Below are 18,405 nucleotides of genomic sequence, written 5' to 3'. Positions count from 1 at the left end.
TGAATGAACACACATATATAAACCAAATTTATTGAATCAATATACTGTTATTTGTACATGATTTTTAATTTTAGAAAATGTTGTTTGGAAAATCCAAATTCATACACAATATACATGGAAGATGTGTTAAGTAAAAAGACGCAGGACAGGGGGCTGGGAACAGATGTGGATGGTGCCTCTCCCCACATACCTGATTTTATAACTGATTTCATACCTCAGTCAATCACTGATTTTTGTGGACAAACAGAAAAGAAAAGAAAAAGAAACGCCTTTTATTATGTATGTAAGTAGGTACATGCATCCAATCTGATAATAGAATAATTTTCAGGGAGGATGAGGATAGAAGTGCTTTATTAAAGAATTGGATGCTTGTGAGTTATATGGTCTGTGTCTGCAACGAAGTCCATGACGCTCACGCTGTGGTTACGCTACGAGGTGGAACCCGGAATTGATAGAGATGGCAAGATTTCTTGCTTGAATTCATTCATTCGAAAAGCAACCGGGTGGGAAACATGCTTTGAGAAGCTACTCTCACATGTGATCTACTCTAACTACCTCAAGTAACTAAATGGGGGCAACCAGTGGAGCGGTTCTGTGGCGGCACTGAAACTGCAATCACTGTTTTCCAAAATTGTTGCCACACCTCTTTTTTCTGTACACTCTGATTTCACTTTTTGATTCACTTCCAGGAGAGGAAAATGTATTTCCCTACAACTAAAATAAAACACACTTTTCTCCTCTTTTGTCTGTCGAACTATTAGGAGAAGCACCAAAGGCTTTGTTCGTAGGCTACCGAAAAGTCGTAAGATGCTGTATTCCATCCAACCTTGTCATCTTGCGAGTTCCCATTTATTCTCGGATAATAGAATTCGATCACATTGCTGTCCCCCCGCATCAACCCTTGACACAAATCAATCCCATGATGCTTGGATTCCTCATACTCCGCAAATTCCCAATTCACAAAAGCCTCCACTGCTGAAGTGATCGTTGAGGAGCTGCTTGAAGGGCTGCTGTTGGGCTGCTCTTGGAATGCAGCAATTGCATCCTCTCCGAACGCCATGTTATTCGAGTCCTGCTCTGATGAAGCACTACTTATCATGCTCGTCAACTCATCTGCTAATTCATCCTGTACATCATTTAAGGCCTGAGTCTGAGTCGGTGGGGCGGTCCCGACGGCGAGAGGGATCGCGGGGGACACCGAAGCAGTGGCAGCAGCAGCTGCCGCAGCTTGAATGTCCTTCGGCGATCGAACCTCAGGAATGAAGTTTGGGAGGGAATTGGGGAAGTTCAACTCCGGAGCCGATGGACCCTTGAGGCACACAACCGCGGCATCGTAAGCGCGGGCTGCCATTTCGGCAGTGGAGAAGGATCCCAACCAGATTCGCGTCCTGCTGGCGGGGTCTCTGATCTCGGTGACCCACTTCCCCCACGCGCGCATCCGCACGCCTCTGTAGGTGCAAGGCGGCGAAGACGAGGTGCAAGTGTTGCCAAGTGCATGAGAATTCTGCTTTTTAGAGATCGAGCCTGCGGCGGGCTTTTTGATACCCAACACCTGCCCGTTCCGCTTCAACACCAAGGGGGTCGACCTCTTCTTCTCCTCCATCGTTATCGAAACGAAAACAATTCAAGAAGCTCAAGGTGAAGGATAGGGGAGAGAATTGGAGGAAAAGTTCAGCTCACAGGATTCCTGCAAAAACGAAAAAAAAAAAAAAAAAACAAAAAGCGAAATAATCGACAAACCCAGTCTTTGTCACTTGACAACACAAATTCCCGTGTTTAGTTCGCTCACTCACTGCAATCTGGACCGGAAGGGGGTGAGGGATGCGGGAGGTGGAGGTGAAGGAGGAGGGTATAAATGACTCAGGCCAGGCTCATGCACACGGCCACACGTGAGTTTCGCATTTAATGGTGGGGCCTCGGCAGGAGTCTCCATAACAGCACATGGCAAATTAATGCTTCCTCTACCACCACTGCACTATAAATAACTTTACTAGTCCCCAGGTGGGGGCGCTGCCCTCCCTTTGTCCTGTGCTCCTGCCCCTCCCCTCCCCCTCTCCCCCACCTCCCCCCATAGTCTTTGTTAGGGTAACCAACGCACTAACACCACCAGACTCGGCACTTGGAAGAGTCATGTGTGTCGACAAAGCCGTAGAGTAGAAGAGGCATGAGTGTGATCCATGAGCTTGAAGAAGGTAGGAGGGCGTGTTAGAACAAAGGTTGGGTTCGACAATGCTTTATTTGCCGCATCTCATACTTATCACCACTATGAATCAAAGTGGTTCACTTTGGAAGTATAGAGACTAGGATTTTCCACAGAGCCTCACCACCACGTCTCAATTCTTTGAGAAAAGAAGTTTTATTTTGTTGAAAGAAGGATTTAGCTCATTGCTTTTTGCTTGCCGAATGCAAGCAACGAGTCATAGACAAATCATTGTCTCCCCAATTGAAGTTTGACATAATAAGACCTCTCTATGTATATATAATTGTATAAAGATTATAGATGGAAGTAATAATATGTGCATATGTATATAAATATAAATATATATATGTAAATATACAAAACAAAGCTATATAAACTATAGCAACAATCCTTGATAATAGAATTACAACTTCAAATATCTTTATACGACTATTAGTATATGTGTATATATATATATATATATATATATATATATGTATGAAACATCCATACTATAATATTAATAGTATAATTTTAGTATCTATTTATTTTTATATATTATAAATTATTTTGTACTTTTTAACACAAGATTAGCATTTTCATGCAAAATTTCTTATAATGTTATTTATTTATTTATTTATTCTTAAGTTTGATAACCTTATTCTAAATTTTGCTACAACTCTTTTTAGTTTTTTAAAATAAAAAAATTAGTAAAAAATTTCTAAGTAATTTTAAAAAATGTTAGTTATATCTTTTTATTCACTTTATAATTTTTTTTTTCAGATAAGATTTCTCTTAAAATTAGTGACACTAACTTAACAATTATAATTTCTTAATATAAGAGTTGAATACTAATAAAAATAAAATCTGTTTTTTGTAAATTTTAGATACTTATTTTTAACAATTTAATGCATGAATTTGTAATATGTGTTAATAATAATTTTTGTTTAGTCTTTTTTGATCATACTTGTGTGTTAAAAGTAAATAGCTTTGTAATATATTTTTAAGGTGTTTATTAGAAAGTTACTACTTAAACATATTGCAATGGTTTTTTGTGTGATTGAGATTGATATTGTTTTTACTTTTGATACTAAATATTTTTTTATTATTATTTTTATCTAAGTGTTTTATAAAATTTTAAAATAATAATAATAATCTTGGTAATTATTAGTACTCACTTAGTACATTATTTAACTTTGTTGAAATACTTTTTAATTAATTTTGCTTAATATTAAGTTTCAAAATCTCTCAAATTTGATAAAATATACATATTACTAAAAAAATCTTATTTACTTATACATCTTTTCATTCAAGATTAATCACACTAATAGCTATAAATATGTTTTTAAGAACTACTTTTATGTATGTAAAACTATTATAAAAAAGAAATGCAAAATTTGACATAAGTTAGTAAATTTTATTTTGTTTTAAATATAATTTAAGCTTGAAGAATTCAGTAAATATCTAAACTTTACATAAAATAAATAAAATAAATACATTACTAATAATCAGATTTTTTTAATAATATAATTTAACCAATTTTTTGTGAGTTTATTTTTTACAAATGGTACTTAATATTTACAATTTATTTTGTAAAAATATTAGTCTTTTTGTTTAATACAATAACACTTTGATAGTTATTTTAGATGTAAGTAGATTATTTTTAAAAATTTCTAATTTAGTAAATAAAATAATTAGAGAAATAGATTTATTTGTGGTTTAGGTTAACTCTAAAACTAAGTAGATATTTTAAATAGTACATTTTATTTTTAAAATTTAGAATTTGAATATATGTAAAGTAGGATCTACATCATACATCTATTATATTAAAGTTGGATTTGAATATATTACTATATTTATGCTAAATATTTTTCAAATTATTCTACCATTTTTTTTTTTTAAATATTTACAAGAGACATCTAGAAATAATTATATACTATTCAAATATTTGTTGGGATTCAAATAATTTATTATTTTCTTCTATCTAATTAATTTACATTATGCACCATAATTAAAAGTCTACTTTTTGACTTCTAAATTATAACAAAACATAACACAATCTGTTCTTGTAAATATAACTAGAACTCCAGCTTTATTTACACATTTTTGTCATATTGAAGAAATGTTGGTTACAGCATGTTATTCTAAAAAATAACTCTTACTAAGCCATATGGAAGAAGATAGGTTTGGAACATAAATGAGAATACAATGATAAACACAGAAAAGTATAAAAAGAAGGTTGTAAATTGGACCTTTGCCTACTTAAAAGAAAGTAATAAATTCTTTTGCAAATAAGAATAAACCACATGACTTGCCTAACTTCACACCTTTCATTGAAATTCAATTTTCTTCAGAATTTTTTTTCTTTACATTTTTATCTAATGAACTTTTATCCAAAAACTTATATATTTTAATTTTTTAAAGTATCCTCAGTTTTGTAGTATAGAGCAATAAAAAAATTATGGTTATTCGTTCTATTGGCACATATAGATCATTCTTATTTTATTTTTCAAAGTTTCATTGATATTGATTTATCATTGCAAAAATCTTCCTCAATCGTATAGTCCATGAATTGGTGTTTTGTTTTGTCAATTACACTGAGCATCAATAACATGCTCTAACCAACATTTTATTCCGATCCCCAAATCTGTAATAATCTATACACTTAATTTAATTTCAAGTACAAAATGTTCATTTAGTTGTTCATGAGAGAGATTAATTCATTCCTCACAATCACAATAGATTCCAACTAAATCTATCACACACTCACAGAAACAGAACAAGACAAATCACAATACTCATAAAATAAACACAAGAAATATTGGACACCATTTTCACAGGAATTAGTCATCATCCATTGAAATACTCTTCTTTTTGTACTTCAACATTCCTTACCTGCTAAACAGTCATATATTACAACGGCAATTCAGCAGTACATTTTTTTGTTGCGAAACAGGTAAATTCATTATCAGATTTTTGTAACTAATCACGTGATAGGTGTATTCTTTGTTTGTAGAAGATAAGCGTCGGCGAAATGTCAAAAAAAGCACTGATATAAACAAATTGTAAAACAATCTTGTGCATGATTTTGGATGTGCATTGAATAATACTTTCTGTCCTCTCGCACCTCCAAACAACACAGTCAATGCGCATTTTGTGGGTGATTCCCCTGCCGGCTAAGAGAGGAACCATTGAATCCAGAAATATGTACACAAATATACACACATAGTTATATATAGGTAGACGAGCAGTTAGTGACCTGTTGAGATTTTTCCGGCGATAGAAGAATCGTTCGATGTCTTGGAGCCCAGAAACAGGAAGAGAACCGAGTTGATGCTTAGGGGTTGCAAAATCTACATGTTGCAGAAAACCGCAACCTGAGGCCAAAAGTCTGTCGTCGGATGACCTCGAGAATCCACCGCACACGGCAGGCTAGCGGAGTGACTTATCACGTGTGTCTTGCTCAAGATAGAGTTAACGCTGCCTTTCCCTGCAGCGAAAACTGGACTCTATCCACAGACTCCCGTGCAGCAGGATGTGTGGGACCTCTCCTATCTACTCTACAGACCACCACGTTTCTGCACTGTTGACAGCAGCAACAGCATTCGAAGCGTCATTGTTACCAGTTTTAGGTTTTGCTCGCTTCCCAGATAGACGAGGAGAAAGAGCTGGCTTGATTCGACGTTGACATGCTCATGGAGCGCTCCCCCTGCTACGTCCGAGCGTCTGTCTTAGACTTCCACAATAGATTCTGCACAAAAAGGGATGGGTATCCTAGTCTTGCAAGAATCGCTAGTCCTGTAACCATTCCAGTATGAGGTGGGATGCAAGTCACGAGAACCCTGCTTCCGATGCATGAGTGACTGGTCTGCCGGCGACGCTACTTTCTAGTTCTGTGGAGAGTCTAGTGGATTGACCACTGTGTCATGGAACCATAGTCACCATTGCTTATCTGCTGACATGAACAGCGAGACCATCTTGTTACGCTAACACGCTGCTGTCTGTAAGTTTCCAAACAAAATCTCAACTGTTTACTGCCGTTGCATTCCTGCTACCTACATAAACAAGCTACTGCACAACTGGATTGTCTCGCATGTCAAATCGATTCCTCTAATATAAAATAAAAAAGGGATCATTTATCAAATATACAGTCTTGAAGTTTGGACAAATAAAGATACTGTTTCATTTGATTATATTACAAAGACCTCTAAGTGATCAAAATTAATGAAGAGTAGAGTGAAGTTTTTAATAAGATAGTGATTATGTGATTAAAGATAGATTACATATGAAGATAGACCTTATGATAAGTCATCAAAGTGGAAGAATATATTTAATGATGGATTTAATGCAAAAATGATAAAAATATATTGGAGCTAAAATCATAAATATAATATTATTTTATTTTTGATATTCTTAACTAAATTGTTGAGAAAAAGGTTATTTGCATGATATACTATTTAATGATCAAAATCAAATGCTTATAAATATGCTACTAAATATTATAGATGGTAAACTTAATGATGAATTTTAATATGCATTTTTAAAATTGATTAATTTTGATTTTTTTGAGATTGATATAAAAAATAATTAAAAATAAAAATAATAATATTTATATAAAATTTAAATAATTTTTTTTATAGAATAAAAAAAAATCTCTTATATACAAGTATATATAATTTTTTATAGTAATATTTTTTAAAATTATTTTTCATATATATATATATAGATATTTTTATATTTATAATTATAAATATGTGTAAAGAAGATTAAAGACAAAAATCACCTTCAAATTTTAATAACTTTATTTATTATATTAAAACTATTAGACTTTAGATTTCTTAAAATAGTCAACTTTTGTTAATACTTTTAAGAGACTCAAAAGGTTACAAAAAACAAACTTGATGGAAATTAATGCAACCGAAATACATTATTATAAAGCATTTAAGAAACAAAAAATTTAAAAGAATAAATCATTGTATATATATATATATATATATATATATATATAGTAATATTTAATTGATAAATATTATATTAAAAAATTAAATAAAAAATTATAGTGATATAAAAAATTACTTTGTAAATGTTTATATGATATGTTTTAAAAAGTTTAATAAAGATAAAATTTTAAAGTTTTTATTAATTATTCTTATAGAAATGATAATAAATCATCTATGAAATTTTTAAGCCAACAAAATATACAAAATAAAAGTCTTATTTATATTAGAAAGTTTTAGAATATATTTATTTTGAAAAATCTAAAAAATTATATTGCAAAGATAGAAGCTTAATGATTTATTTTTTATTTCTTTTCTTTTTTTTTTAATAAAAAAAATTTCAAGTCTTTACTACAAGAAGGTTAGTATATAAACCCCATCAAAGTCCAACCACAAATAAAAAGTAAGAATGACCTTACAACTAAGCCACTTTAAGACCGACAAGTTTCCACATACATTTTTGATGTTATTATGATATTTAGAAGCTATTCACATACCATTATTAGAAAAAACTCTATGTGTATTCATTTGAATTTTTAAGAGAGCGCTATATTCTTTGTTGAGGCTTCATTCAAGCATTTCTATCGTAATCTATGAAGTATAATCATATCTTTTGATATAATTTTTCAATTGGCCAATGAATCCTATTAAACACAACATTGTTTCTTTCAATCCATAAAACCTATATGACAATTTTATAAAGTAAAAACTATGCATGGCTTACTTTTTGAAATCTTTGTGGAATTATATATGCAAAAATATAATATTTCTACAAAAGAAAAAATTGTGTAAGATTTGTGCTATGGCCATAGGACCTCCATAGAGTTGGTTGAGGCTTTAGTTATCTTATACATTGATCAACAAAGGGAAGAGGAGATAATCTTACTTGCTTGTCTTTAACTTGCTTATAAGTTTGTTCTTTATATAAAAGAATGAAGAATGATTATTTTTTATTTTTATATTTCAATTGGTGAAGTGAACTTTTAGAACCAATGTAGAATAATTTTTCTTACTTCCATCAAATATTATCAAGGACATGAATATCAAAGAAAGAGAATCCTCAATACACTCCTCTATCAATGAAGAGAACTAAAAAGTCACTCAAAAAGTGATGTAATATTAACAAAAATGACTATTGCCAAAAACAAGAAGACTAAAAAGTCTTGAAACAAGACTAAGATTAGAAAGGCATTGAGAAGAGTGAAGAAGGCTTCATACTTGCCTCTATATATACTATCTAACTAAGAGCTATATAACAATGTCCTATAGGACTTCCAACATGTGTTGACTTTGCTAGCCACATATCTTATCTTGCAAGGCAAGTTATCTATGTATGCGCCATGTAGTTGGCTTATTCCACAAGCTACTATATGGAAATAACTTATTCTACAAGCTACCAATACATGGTTAGCTTTTTGGCTAAGTTTCTAACCTACAAATACATCTAAAGTCAAAACCGTACCTATGAAGCTTCTAAAAAGCTTCTCTAGAAGACTTTATGAAATTATTCTATATTTACCTACTTCTACTTAATCATATAAATAACTATTGAAGTAAATATATATGTCCATGAGATTACTTCCCCTTCTAGGAACAAGTTCCACAAGGAGCGGTCTTCATATGTTGAGGAAGTCCAAGATGTGCCAAATTGTATTTCCTACATACTCCAATCTTTGCTGTCTTCAAAGATAGTTGGTAGGTCCTCTCAACCATCTATAGTGTCCATACCAGGGTGAGAAGACCTCCTTGTTATTTAATCATTGTTAAGGCCTTCGTAACTTCCTTCAAATAAAATATTTGGATCACCGTCAGGAGTTATTCCTACCTCTAATAAAATCACTAAACATCAAGAGTCTCTTCCAAGGTTGTCATACCAAGCACGTTGTATCTCACCAACTATTCGAGGAAAGACATCTTGTTCTTGAAGATCTTCATTTCGATTTCGTCGTCTTGAAGGTTGTGACAATTGCAATGTCTTGTTTAGTAAGTCTGCAAATGAAAGTTCTTGAGTTGAATCTGCTGGTTGTTGGTGCTTCATCTCATCACAAATACACAAAAACTACAATGAAAGATAGAAGGTAGAATGTTATTTTCCTTTCATCTTGTTTCTTTTATAGCAAAGGTTTGATATTCTTCATCTTGGTTTTGATGGATGTTGTTGATGAAAGACTTCAACTTTTTTTGTTGCATTTGCAAGATTCTTTGATGGCTCCCATGTGCATTCATTAATATCATATCCGTACCAAAGAACAAGTTATTCCAACGTATTTCGGCACCACCTTGAGTCTAAAACTTCTTCGACCTCAAACTCTTAGTTATTATCTACTTCTATACAAAGAGGTGGCATTTGTCTTCTTTCCAAGATATTCATTGTCTTATACAGCTGTAGAAGAGACTTGTGAAATACAAGGTGGATCTTCATAGACTCCGATAGATGTAATCAATAGGCAATAGGATTGATTTGTTCACAAATAAGAAAAGGTCCCAGCCTACGATAATGTAATTTATATTAAGGACAAGTAGTCTTGTTATTACGACAAAATAACCATATATTGTCATCCATATTATATTGTGGTTTGTCCTTGCGATAGGCATCCATACTGGTCTTTTGTCGTTCTTAAGCTTCTTTTAATTGTATCTTCATTGTTGTATGTAGCTGTGATAAGCGATTTGCTAAATCTTATATTGTAGGATAATCAACTTTTAAAAAGTCAAAAGTATCAAAATGTGGATGATAACCATAATTGACAAAGAAAAGTGTTTGTTGAGTAGAAGAATGTACTGAACTATTATGTATAAACTCTACATATGGTAAAAGAACTGTCAAATCATCTTGATGATAGTTGATAGTATATTTTAAATATTGCTCTAGGACTTAATTTACCCGTTCCGTTTATCCATCAGTTTGAGGATGAAAAGCTGAAGAAAGCTTTATATTCATCTTTAGAATCTTGAATAGAATTTTGTACAATCTTCATACAAATTGAATCCCCCTATTCGATATAATATCCTTTGGCAATCCATGATAGCAATAGATATTGTGAATAAAAAGCTTAGTTGTTTCTTTACTTGTGATAGATTTTGTACATAGTACAAAATGTACCATCTTGATAAAACGATCTACTATCATGAATATAGAGTCATAAGAACTTGAGATTGGAAGATCCGTGATAAAATCCATAGAAATAGAAGACCATGGTTGTTTTGGAATGGATAAGAACTGAAGAAGTCCATAAGATCAATGTCGAGGAGTTTTTGATCTTGAGCAAACATCATAAGATTGTACAAAATCTTTGACTACCTTCTATATTTGTAGCCACCAAAAATCCTTAGATATTAGTTCCAAAGTTTTATTGTATCCAAAATGTCATGCTATTGGAAAGTTATGACAAGCTTAAAGAACACATAATCGAGCTTCACCTTCTGGAATATATAGGCTTTCTTTGAAATATAATGGATTATTCTTGAATTCAAACTTAAAAGTATCATGGAGCTTAGAGGTAGTATCCTTGATATCCTGAATAAGAGGATCAAAGAACATGCTTGATTGAATTTGCTTCACAAATATTGAATCAACAGTCAATGTTGATTTTATAGCTTGAAGATCAAAATGCTCGGGCTTCAAGAGAATTGATCTTTATTGATCAAAAGATGCATCTCTTTCTTTTGGTATAAGATAAGAACATGTAGAATGAGTGTCCGATAAACCTTGTTGTTTTTTGTGTCGATAAGTGATCTTGAAATTGAATCTAAATAAAGATATGTTCCAACAAGCTTGACAATGATTCAAGACATGTGTTGACATGAAGTACTCAAGGTTCTTATGGTCTGTATACACGGAGTTGGGATAGAGAGGGTTTGCCTCAGGAAAGCATTACGCTTCTAGCTACCACTAAATGCTCAACCAAGTCTAAGATATAAAAGTACTAAGTTCATATATATAATATATATTTTTTTGAGCAATTATATCAATATATAAGCCCGAGTACCAAGAAAACATCCAAATGTATGATAAAGTATCTTAAAACCTTATATATTTTTATGAGAAATGTTTCTTGAATTTCAATAGCTCATAACTCATGATCGGACTATCCAAATAATTTAAAATTTATATAAAGTATTGATATACTTTCAAAAAATACCACAAAAAAATTCAACTGTAAATTTGTTACAGATCTTAAGATATCATCAAAACCCTAACAATAGCTTTAAATCCTAGGTTACATACACCTGCATGCTAATTTTCTTCATATCTCACAAAATAAGTACTCAAATACCATGAAACTTTGATCTATAGCTTTTTAACTTAATAACTCACACTTTTAAAAAATTTGAGCTAAAAATTCGTCCAAAAACTCAAGATATGGCTCCAACCATTACTATCAATAAAATGACTCACTTACTGCCTTTGAATTACATGTGCTATCTTCAATGTCCTATAACTCCTTCATCTAGACTTAAAATTCGTCAAACAATATATGTAAAGTATAGCCAAGAAAGTGTTCTCTCCAACTCTAGTCGTTGATCTTTCATTGCTCTTCATATATTATACTTCAAAGAGTGACAATAGGTACAAATTTGACACCTTAACTTTGAACATCTATATCTCCTTCACAAAAACTTAAAATCATACAAACTCTTCACCCAAATTATATCCAAAATGTTGAACTTGCTGATTGAAGCCTCCAAAGCTCGAATGACTTCAAAAAAAAATCCTAATCCCTAATAAGACCTCGGAAAACCTCCTTGAAGCCCATTGGGTATGGCCTTCGACCAATACGAATGAAGATCTCCATTCCTTGCTTTCATCCAACCATGCCTTGCTTTCATCCCTTCCAATAAGCCTCCTAATAGTTTAGACTTTCATCTTTAGACTCCAACCTTCCCTTAAGTTTTATACTAAATATCTAAATCCTACATAATATTAATACTATAATCAAAATAGATAAATCTCCAAATACATTTTCCTATATCAATTCTCTTTAAATTTATTTAATAACCACTCTAATCTACATGAAGACTTACAAACATATAATATGTCTTAATTAATTTTTATATATTATAAATAATTATAGTATGATAACGGTAACTGAATTTGAGGTGCTTTTTAGATAATGATGCCATTTTTGAAATGAATCCATGATTGTAAGGAGCTCTTTATTATGGATCTCATAATTAATCTTGGTTGTTGAAAATTTCTTCAAATAGAAAGCTTATGGGTAGAGTTTATCATCTATTTCAATTTGTGACAACACAGCACCTATAACAAAATTTGACACATTTGTTTCTATAAAAAATATCTTGGAGAAGTCAATACAATATAAGATTGGTGTAGAAATAAACTCCTTCTTTAAAGCATCAAATGATATTTCTGCTTCTTTATTCCACTCAAGTTTTTCTTTACAAGTCAAACAAATAAGTGGAGCTAAAACTTGAGAAAAATTCTTGATGAAGATTTGATAGTAATTATCAAAGCCTAAAAAGCATTACATATCTTATATTGTTCTTGAAATCTTCTAATCTATGATAGTTTGAACCTTCTTGGGATCCATCATAAGGCCTTTGTTGGAAATGATGTATCCTAAAAAGTCAACTTGAGTAGTATGGAATACACACTTTTTCAACTTGGCTTATAATCTTGCATCTCTAAGTTTCTATAATACACAACAAACATGAAGCTCATGTTCTTTGGTATTCTTAGAGTAGATTACAATGTCGTCTAAATAACAAACAACGAAAGCATCTAAAAACTCACAAAAAATATCATTCATAAGATGTTGAAAAGCGATCGGTTCATTTGTGAGTCCAAAAGACATGACATTATATTCAAAATATCCATAACTAGTTTGAAAAGCAGTCTTCCATTCATCTCTTTTTTAGATATAAACTAAGTTATATGCTCCTCGTAGATATATTTTGGTATAGATCTTTGCTTGATTGAGTTGGCCAATAAGTCATAAAATCAAAGACAAAGGATACCTATTTTTGATGGTGATCTTGTTGAATCCTTGATAATCTACACACATTTGTAGAGATCCATCTTTCTTCTTCACAAATAAGATAAGAACCTTAGCTGGAGATTTAGAATGGCATATAAAGTTTTTTGCCAAATTCTCATCAATGTACTCTTTTAATGCATCCAATTCATTTTGCGATAAGCTCTAGATTGATCCAAATGGTGGTTGAGCTCCTTCTTGTAGATCAATTGAACAATCATATGGTCGATGCTTAGAAAAAATATCTGCATTTTTCTTTTCAAAAACGTCTAAAAATTCTTCATATTGGTTAGGAATACCACTCGACGTTGTTTCACCATTAGAAATGAGTATAGCATATATAGCAAAAGATAATCCTTCTTTTGTAGCATACATGAAAGCTTTTGCACCTAGTAGTAAAGGTTTGGATGTACTCGATTTGCGTACTTTTACTTTACTAACCTTTTCCTGGATTATATTATCAAAAAAGTTAAGGTTACGAGAAATCCAATCTATTTGAGGGTTATATTTTCTAGCTATGATAATTCTAAAATAATTAGATTACAGGGAGATTTTATTACATTAAATATTACTACGCTATTATGATCTTTAATTGCTACATCTAATGGAATAGTTTTATATATAACATTTCTAAAAGACAATGAACGACCATCTATGACTTCTACATGTACAGATTTATCTTTCTTCACTAGAAGTATTTTTTGATTTTTGGCAAAATCTTTGTCTATAAAACGTGCTGAGGCTCCTGAATCTAACAAGGCAAAGACTTTGTGATTATTAGGTCCTAAATACACTTCTATTATAAAACAAGGTGAGGGATTTGAAGAGAAGATAGGACCTTTACTACGTGTTGCACATGATTCCAGCCACACGGTCCCTATTGTAGCTAAAAAAATTCATTTTTAGATACATTATCTTATTTGGTAATTGTGCTCCTCATTTTGTAATTGCGTTGCTTCTTTGGACAATGTTGAGCAGTGAGCTTAGCTTCTCCATAATATAAATACAATCCTTCTTAGCAACATCGAATCTTTTCATGCTTTGTGAAAGGTTTAAAACGTATCATATCAATTTGCATTGGTTTCAACTTTGACGAATACGTTTCAGAAAACTTGAGAGTTGCCGCCATTACTTGAATTGTTCCTCCCCAACCAAATCTTTGTTCTTGATGCCTTTCAAATAAATAATTATTGAATGTAATGGCTTGAATAATAAATTATTTCAAAGATTCTACTTTTGGCATTGTTTATAACAAATCTTTTACGCTATCCTTCAATCCATATCAAAATTGGTTAATAAATGCTTTGTCGTTTCAGTCCATGTTACAAGTAAGGTTTTGGAATTTGACAGCATATGTAGTGGCTAATCGTGATCCTTGCCATAAGGATAAAAGCTTGGTCTCTACTACTCATTTTCAATCACTTTCTTTGAATGTGGCTATAAACACTTCTAAGAATGAATTCAAATCATAAAGGAGTCATGAATCTTTTTCTATTAAAGGTACAAACCAAGAAAGAGCACTTCTTGATAATAGTGCACTTATGAATCCGACTTGGATAAATCCATCAGAATATTGGAAATAGTACAACCTTAGATAAAACTTGACTTGTAAAAATCCTCAAAATTTTGATTTTGTTCCATCAAACTTCTCAAGCATACTAATCCTTGTCCCTGTCATACTTGTAGAAGCAAAACTCCCTGGATTTGGTTGTGATGTCAATCTATTTGCTTCTTTCAACTGCATAACTTCTTGCCGTAGACTTTCAACTTCTTCCATAGGTATAAGCATAGTACTTACATGATTCACATTGAAAAGATGTGAGATTTCTACTCTTAGAGTGTTGACAAGCTCATGAAGATTTGCCATAGTTGTAAATCTATTCTCACTTTTGTTGAGAGTAGCATCTATAATCTTTCCTTCTATAGACAACTCAAATAAATTCAAAAGTTAAATTAGAGGAGGATAATCCACAACCTCTAAAAATAAATTCTACAAAGAGGGATAATCCACTCTCTTTAAAGAAAAGATCAATGTTAAAAAATAAATTTTTTTTGTTTAAAAGGTAGACAATCCGCAACCTTTAAAATATAATAATAGAAGTGGAGTAATCTACTCACTTCTAACACAAGACAGAAACAATATGTTAGTACTCTTATCAAACTGTTAAGGACATGAATCTTGAAGAAAGAGAATCTTTAATATATTCTTCTATTATTGAAGAGAACTAAAAAGTCACTCAAAAGGTGATGTAATATTAACAAAAATGGCTATTGCCAAAAACAAGAAGATTAGAAAGTCTTGAAACAAGACTAAAATTAGAAAGGTATTGACAAGAGTAAAGAAGGCTTCATTCTTGCCTCTATATATACTATCTAACTAAGAGCTATGTGGCGATGTCATATAGGACCTCCAACATGTGTTGACTTTGCTAGCCACATATCTTATCTTGCAAGGCAAGTTATCTATGTATGCGCCATGTAGTTGGCTTGTTTCACAAGCTAATACATGGAAATAACTTGTTCTACAAGCTACCAATACATGGTTAGCTTTTTGGCCAAGTTTCTAACCTACAAATACATCTAAAGTCAAAATCGCATCTATGAAGCTTCTAGAAAGCTTCTCTAGAAGACTTTATGAAATTATTCTATATTTACCTACTTCTACTTAATCATAAAAGTAATTATTGATGTAAATGTATATGTCAGTGACAAACATATATGATATCACCAATTAATATTATTACACACCTTACTTCTCCATGTATTAACTACCACTGCTTTGTCCTACACTAACTATAACAATCATGCTTCTTTTGTCATTTGTTTCTTGTCCTAAGTATTCAATCATTTTAGTTAGAAGTTGAAAGAAAGTATACCATGCTATTTTTTTGATAGTACATGTTGAATTACATGTTGTTCTTGTAGCATTAATCTTTTCAATTTGGCTAAATATTAGATGATGGATATTGCCCTTGGCCATTCAAATCAGCTCGGATTCCATATAAGAGAATTGATTCAACTGTAACATAAGTAAGTAGCTTTTTTATCTATATCTTTTCTCAATGAGATAATCCATAACTATTTGAAAATGCTGCAAGCATAGATTTTCTCTTGTACTTCTTTCTCCAAGAAATTATTCTAGAATAGCCAATCTCTTACTATTATTTCTATAGCTTGTAAGAATTATAATTAATAATAAATTGATTGATTTGTAAAAAGATCTAAAATTTATCTCTCATTAATTATAGTTAGTAATTCCTATTTATTTGCCTAATAATTTTTTGACAACTATTTGTCTTATGGCAAAAATAAACCCACATATTTATTTTCTTCCAACTACATATTTAAGCCAAAAAAAAAAATTTTCTTGTGTTGATTAATTATATCAACTAATACCGACCATACTTCTTCTTCTACTAGCTTCAAACCAAACTTATATTGATTTTTTTCAAAATTCAATATGCTATTGTTTTACCTAATATCTCTATGCTTTTGTAAATTCTTATAATATAAAATAAATGTTCTTATTTACATAAATCTAGCACCTATATGTGGGCATTCATGTTCAAGCCACATGCTACAATTCAACCACTTCTTATGAAATGTAGGAAGGAAGTAAGAGATATAAGAAAATAAAGTCTTTTAAGTCGACATGACTTTATTCTACATCATGGATTCTTTCCTACTCATGTGTTTTGGCTTGATGAAGAAATCTAGGCTTGGCTACCTCTATTCTTTTAATGTTTCGTTGAAAATGATTAAGATAGAAATATAGCAATAGATATAAGTTGGAGTTGCTTAATTATATAGCTTTAACTATCTACTTAACTATTAAGGTGACTATTGTATAAAAAAAATTGATGAGGTTGATCCCTCCCTTTAGTGTTGCTTATCAGTATTGTAATCATACAACTTTTATTTGCATACATTATTCATTGCCACTTGTTAAATAATTACCGAAAGAAGTTTTAATCTTAGCTACTCTTTTTTTTATGCCACCTCATAAGATAGCAAATAAGAATATAGGAGATAATAAGATATAATTAATATAATTTAATTAAGAAAGATAATTGAATGATTGGCTATTTTTTCAACATCCACTTGATTTATTGTATTTTAGAATTAGCACTAAATCAAGACAAAATCTTTCTAGAATTTAAGTCCTATATCTCACATTTTCTTCATTTTCTAACAAAATTAATGAGGTATCATCTACATATTGTGCTATAATTTATTATCTTCGTATTATTGGTAATTGAACCTTGTTGAACTTCTTTCAAAATTATTGTATTAAGAACTTTTGCTATGATGAAAAAAAGATATGAAACTAAATAGTAACCTTGTCTTACTCTTCTTTTAATTGTAAATGGTTTTGAGAGTGATCTATTAATTTTTACATAGGCTTTTATATTAACAAATAAAAATTATATAATCTAGTTGAATTCTATTAGAAATTCCATCTTTTCTATTATGTCAAATAAAAATTTCCAATGGACTATATCATAAGCTTTAAAAAAGTGAAGTTTTAGAAAGAGAAGAGGTTGTCTCTTTTTTTTTTCCAAGCCATGGTTTTATGTGTTAATAGTAAATTATCCAAAATACATTGATTAGAAAAAAAAGGCTAATTGATCCATACTAATAATATTTATAAATATTGGTTATAATTAAATTTAAAAAGCTTTTAAATTGAATAGAATAATTAGTCTCTAATTTGATAGATCATGTCGTGATCTTTTCTTATATAGCAAGGCTATGGGTGATACTTTCTTAATTCATAGCTAAATACTTTGGATCTATTATATTTCAAAAAATCCTATAAAATTTAAGTATGATGCCATTAAGACTTAGGAATTTTTTTATTTGCATGACTTTTATTGTATAAGTAAATTCTTTCAAAATAATAGGCTTCCAAAAGTTTTTTTTTGCTTTTCAATTTAACCTATTTGATATGTATGAAGTAGTCTACTAATTGATTTTATGAGTAGCTATGGTATCTATACATACCAAATATAACTTGATAAAAAAAAAATAGTAAATATGTGCCAAATCCTCTCAATTATTATATACTTAATCTTGTTTGTCCTTCAATTTTATAACATGTGAGGTTGTCAAGTACTCCCTATTTGCCTTAAAGAATTCTTTTGTATATTTACTTCTTTCTTGTTGCCACATCAACCAAGTCTCTAGAATCTACTCTTTTGTCTTTCTCTCTTCAAGTATATATAGATGTCAC

At 31.0% G+C, this 18,405-nt stretch overlaps 1 protein-coding gene across 1 annotated transcript; it reads right to left on the bottom strand.

Annotated features, from left to right (window-relative positions):
- Window positions 1-448: 448 nt before the first annotated feature.
- LOC112282141 (uncharacterized) lies at window positions 449-1,858 on the bottom strand. The gene has a single exon (XM_024519427.3). The coding sequence runs from the start codon at window positions 1,601-1,603 to the stop codon at window positions 758-760; it is 846 nt and encodes a 281-aa protein (XP_024375195.1). The 5' UTR covers window positions 1,604-1,858; the 3' UTR covers window positions 449-757.
- Between the last annotated feature and the right edge of the window lie 16,547 nt (window positions 1,859-18,405).

This window comes from Physcomitrium patens, chromosome 5, assembly GCF_059467195.1.
Source record: "Physcomitrium patens ecotype Gransden chromosome 5, ASM5946719v1, whole genome shotgun sequence".
Taxonomy (NCBI): domain Eukaryota; kingdom Viridiplantae; phylum Streptophyta; class Bryopsida; order Funariales; family Funariaceae; genus Physcomitrium; species Physcomitrium patens.
Note: the sequence above shows the minus strand (reverse complement) of the source record. Positions and strands in the feature narration are given on the sequence as shown.

What these genes read in the sequence shown, in the direction of transcription:
- LOC112282141 (XM_024519427.3), bottom strand. Translation starts at nt 1,603, where the DNA reads ATGGAGGAGAAGAAGAGGTCGACCCCCTTGGTGTTGAAGCGGAACGGG.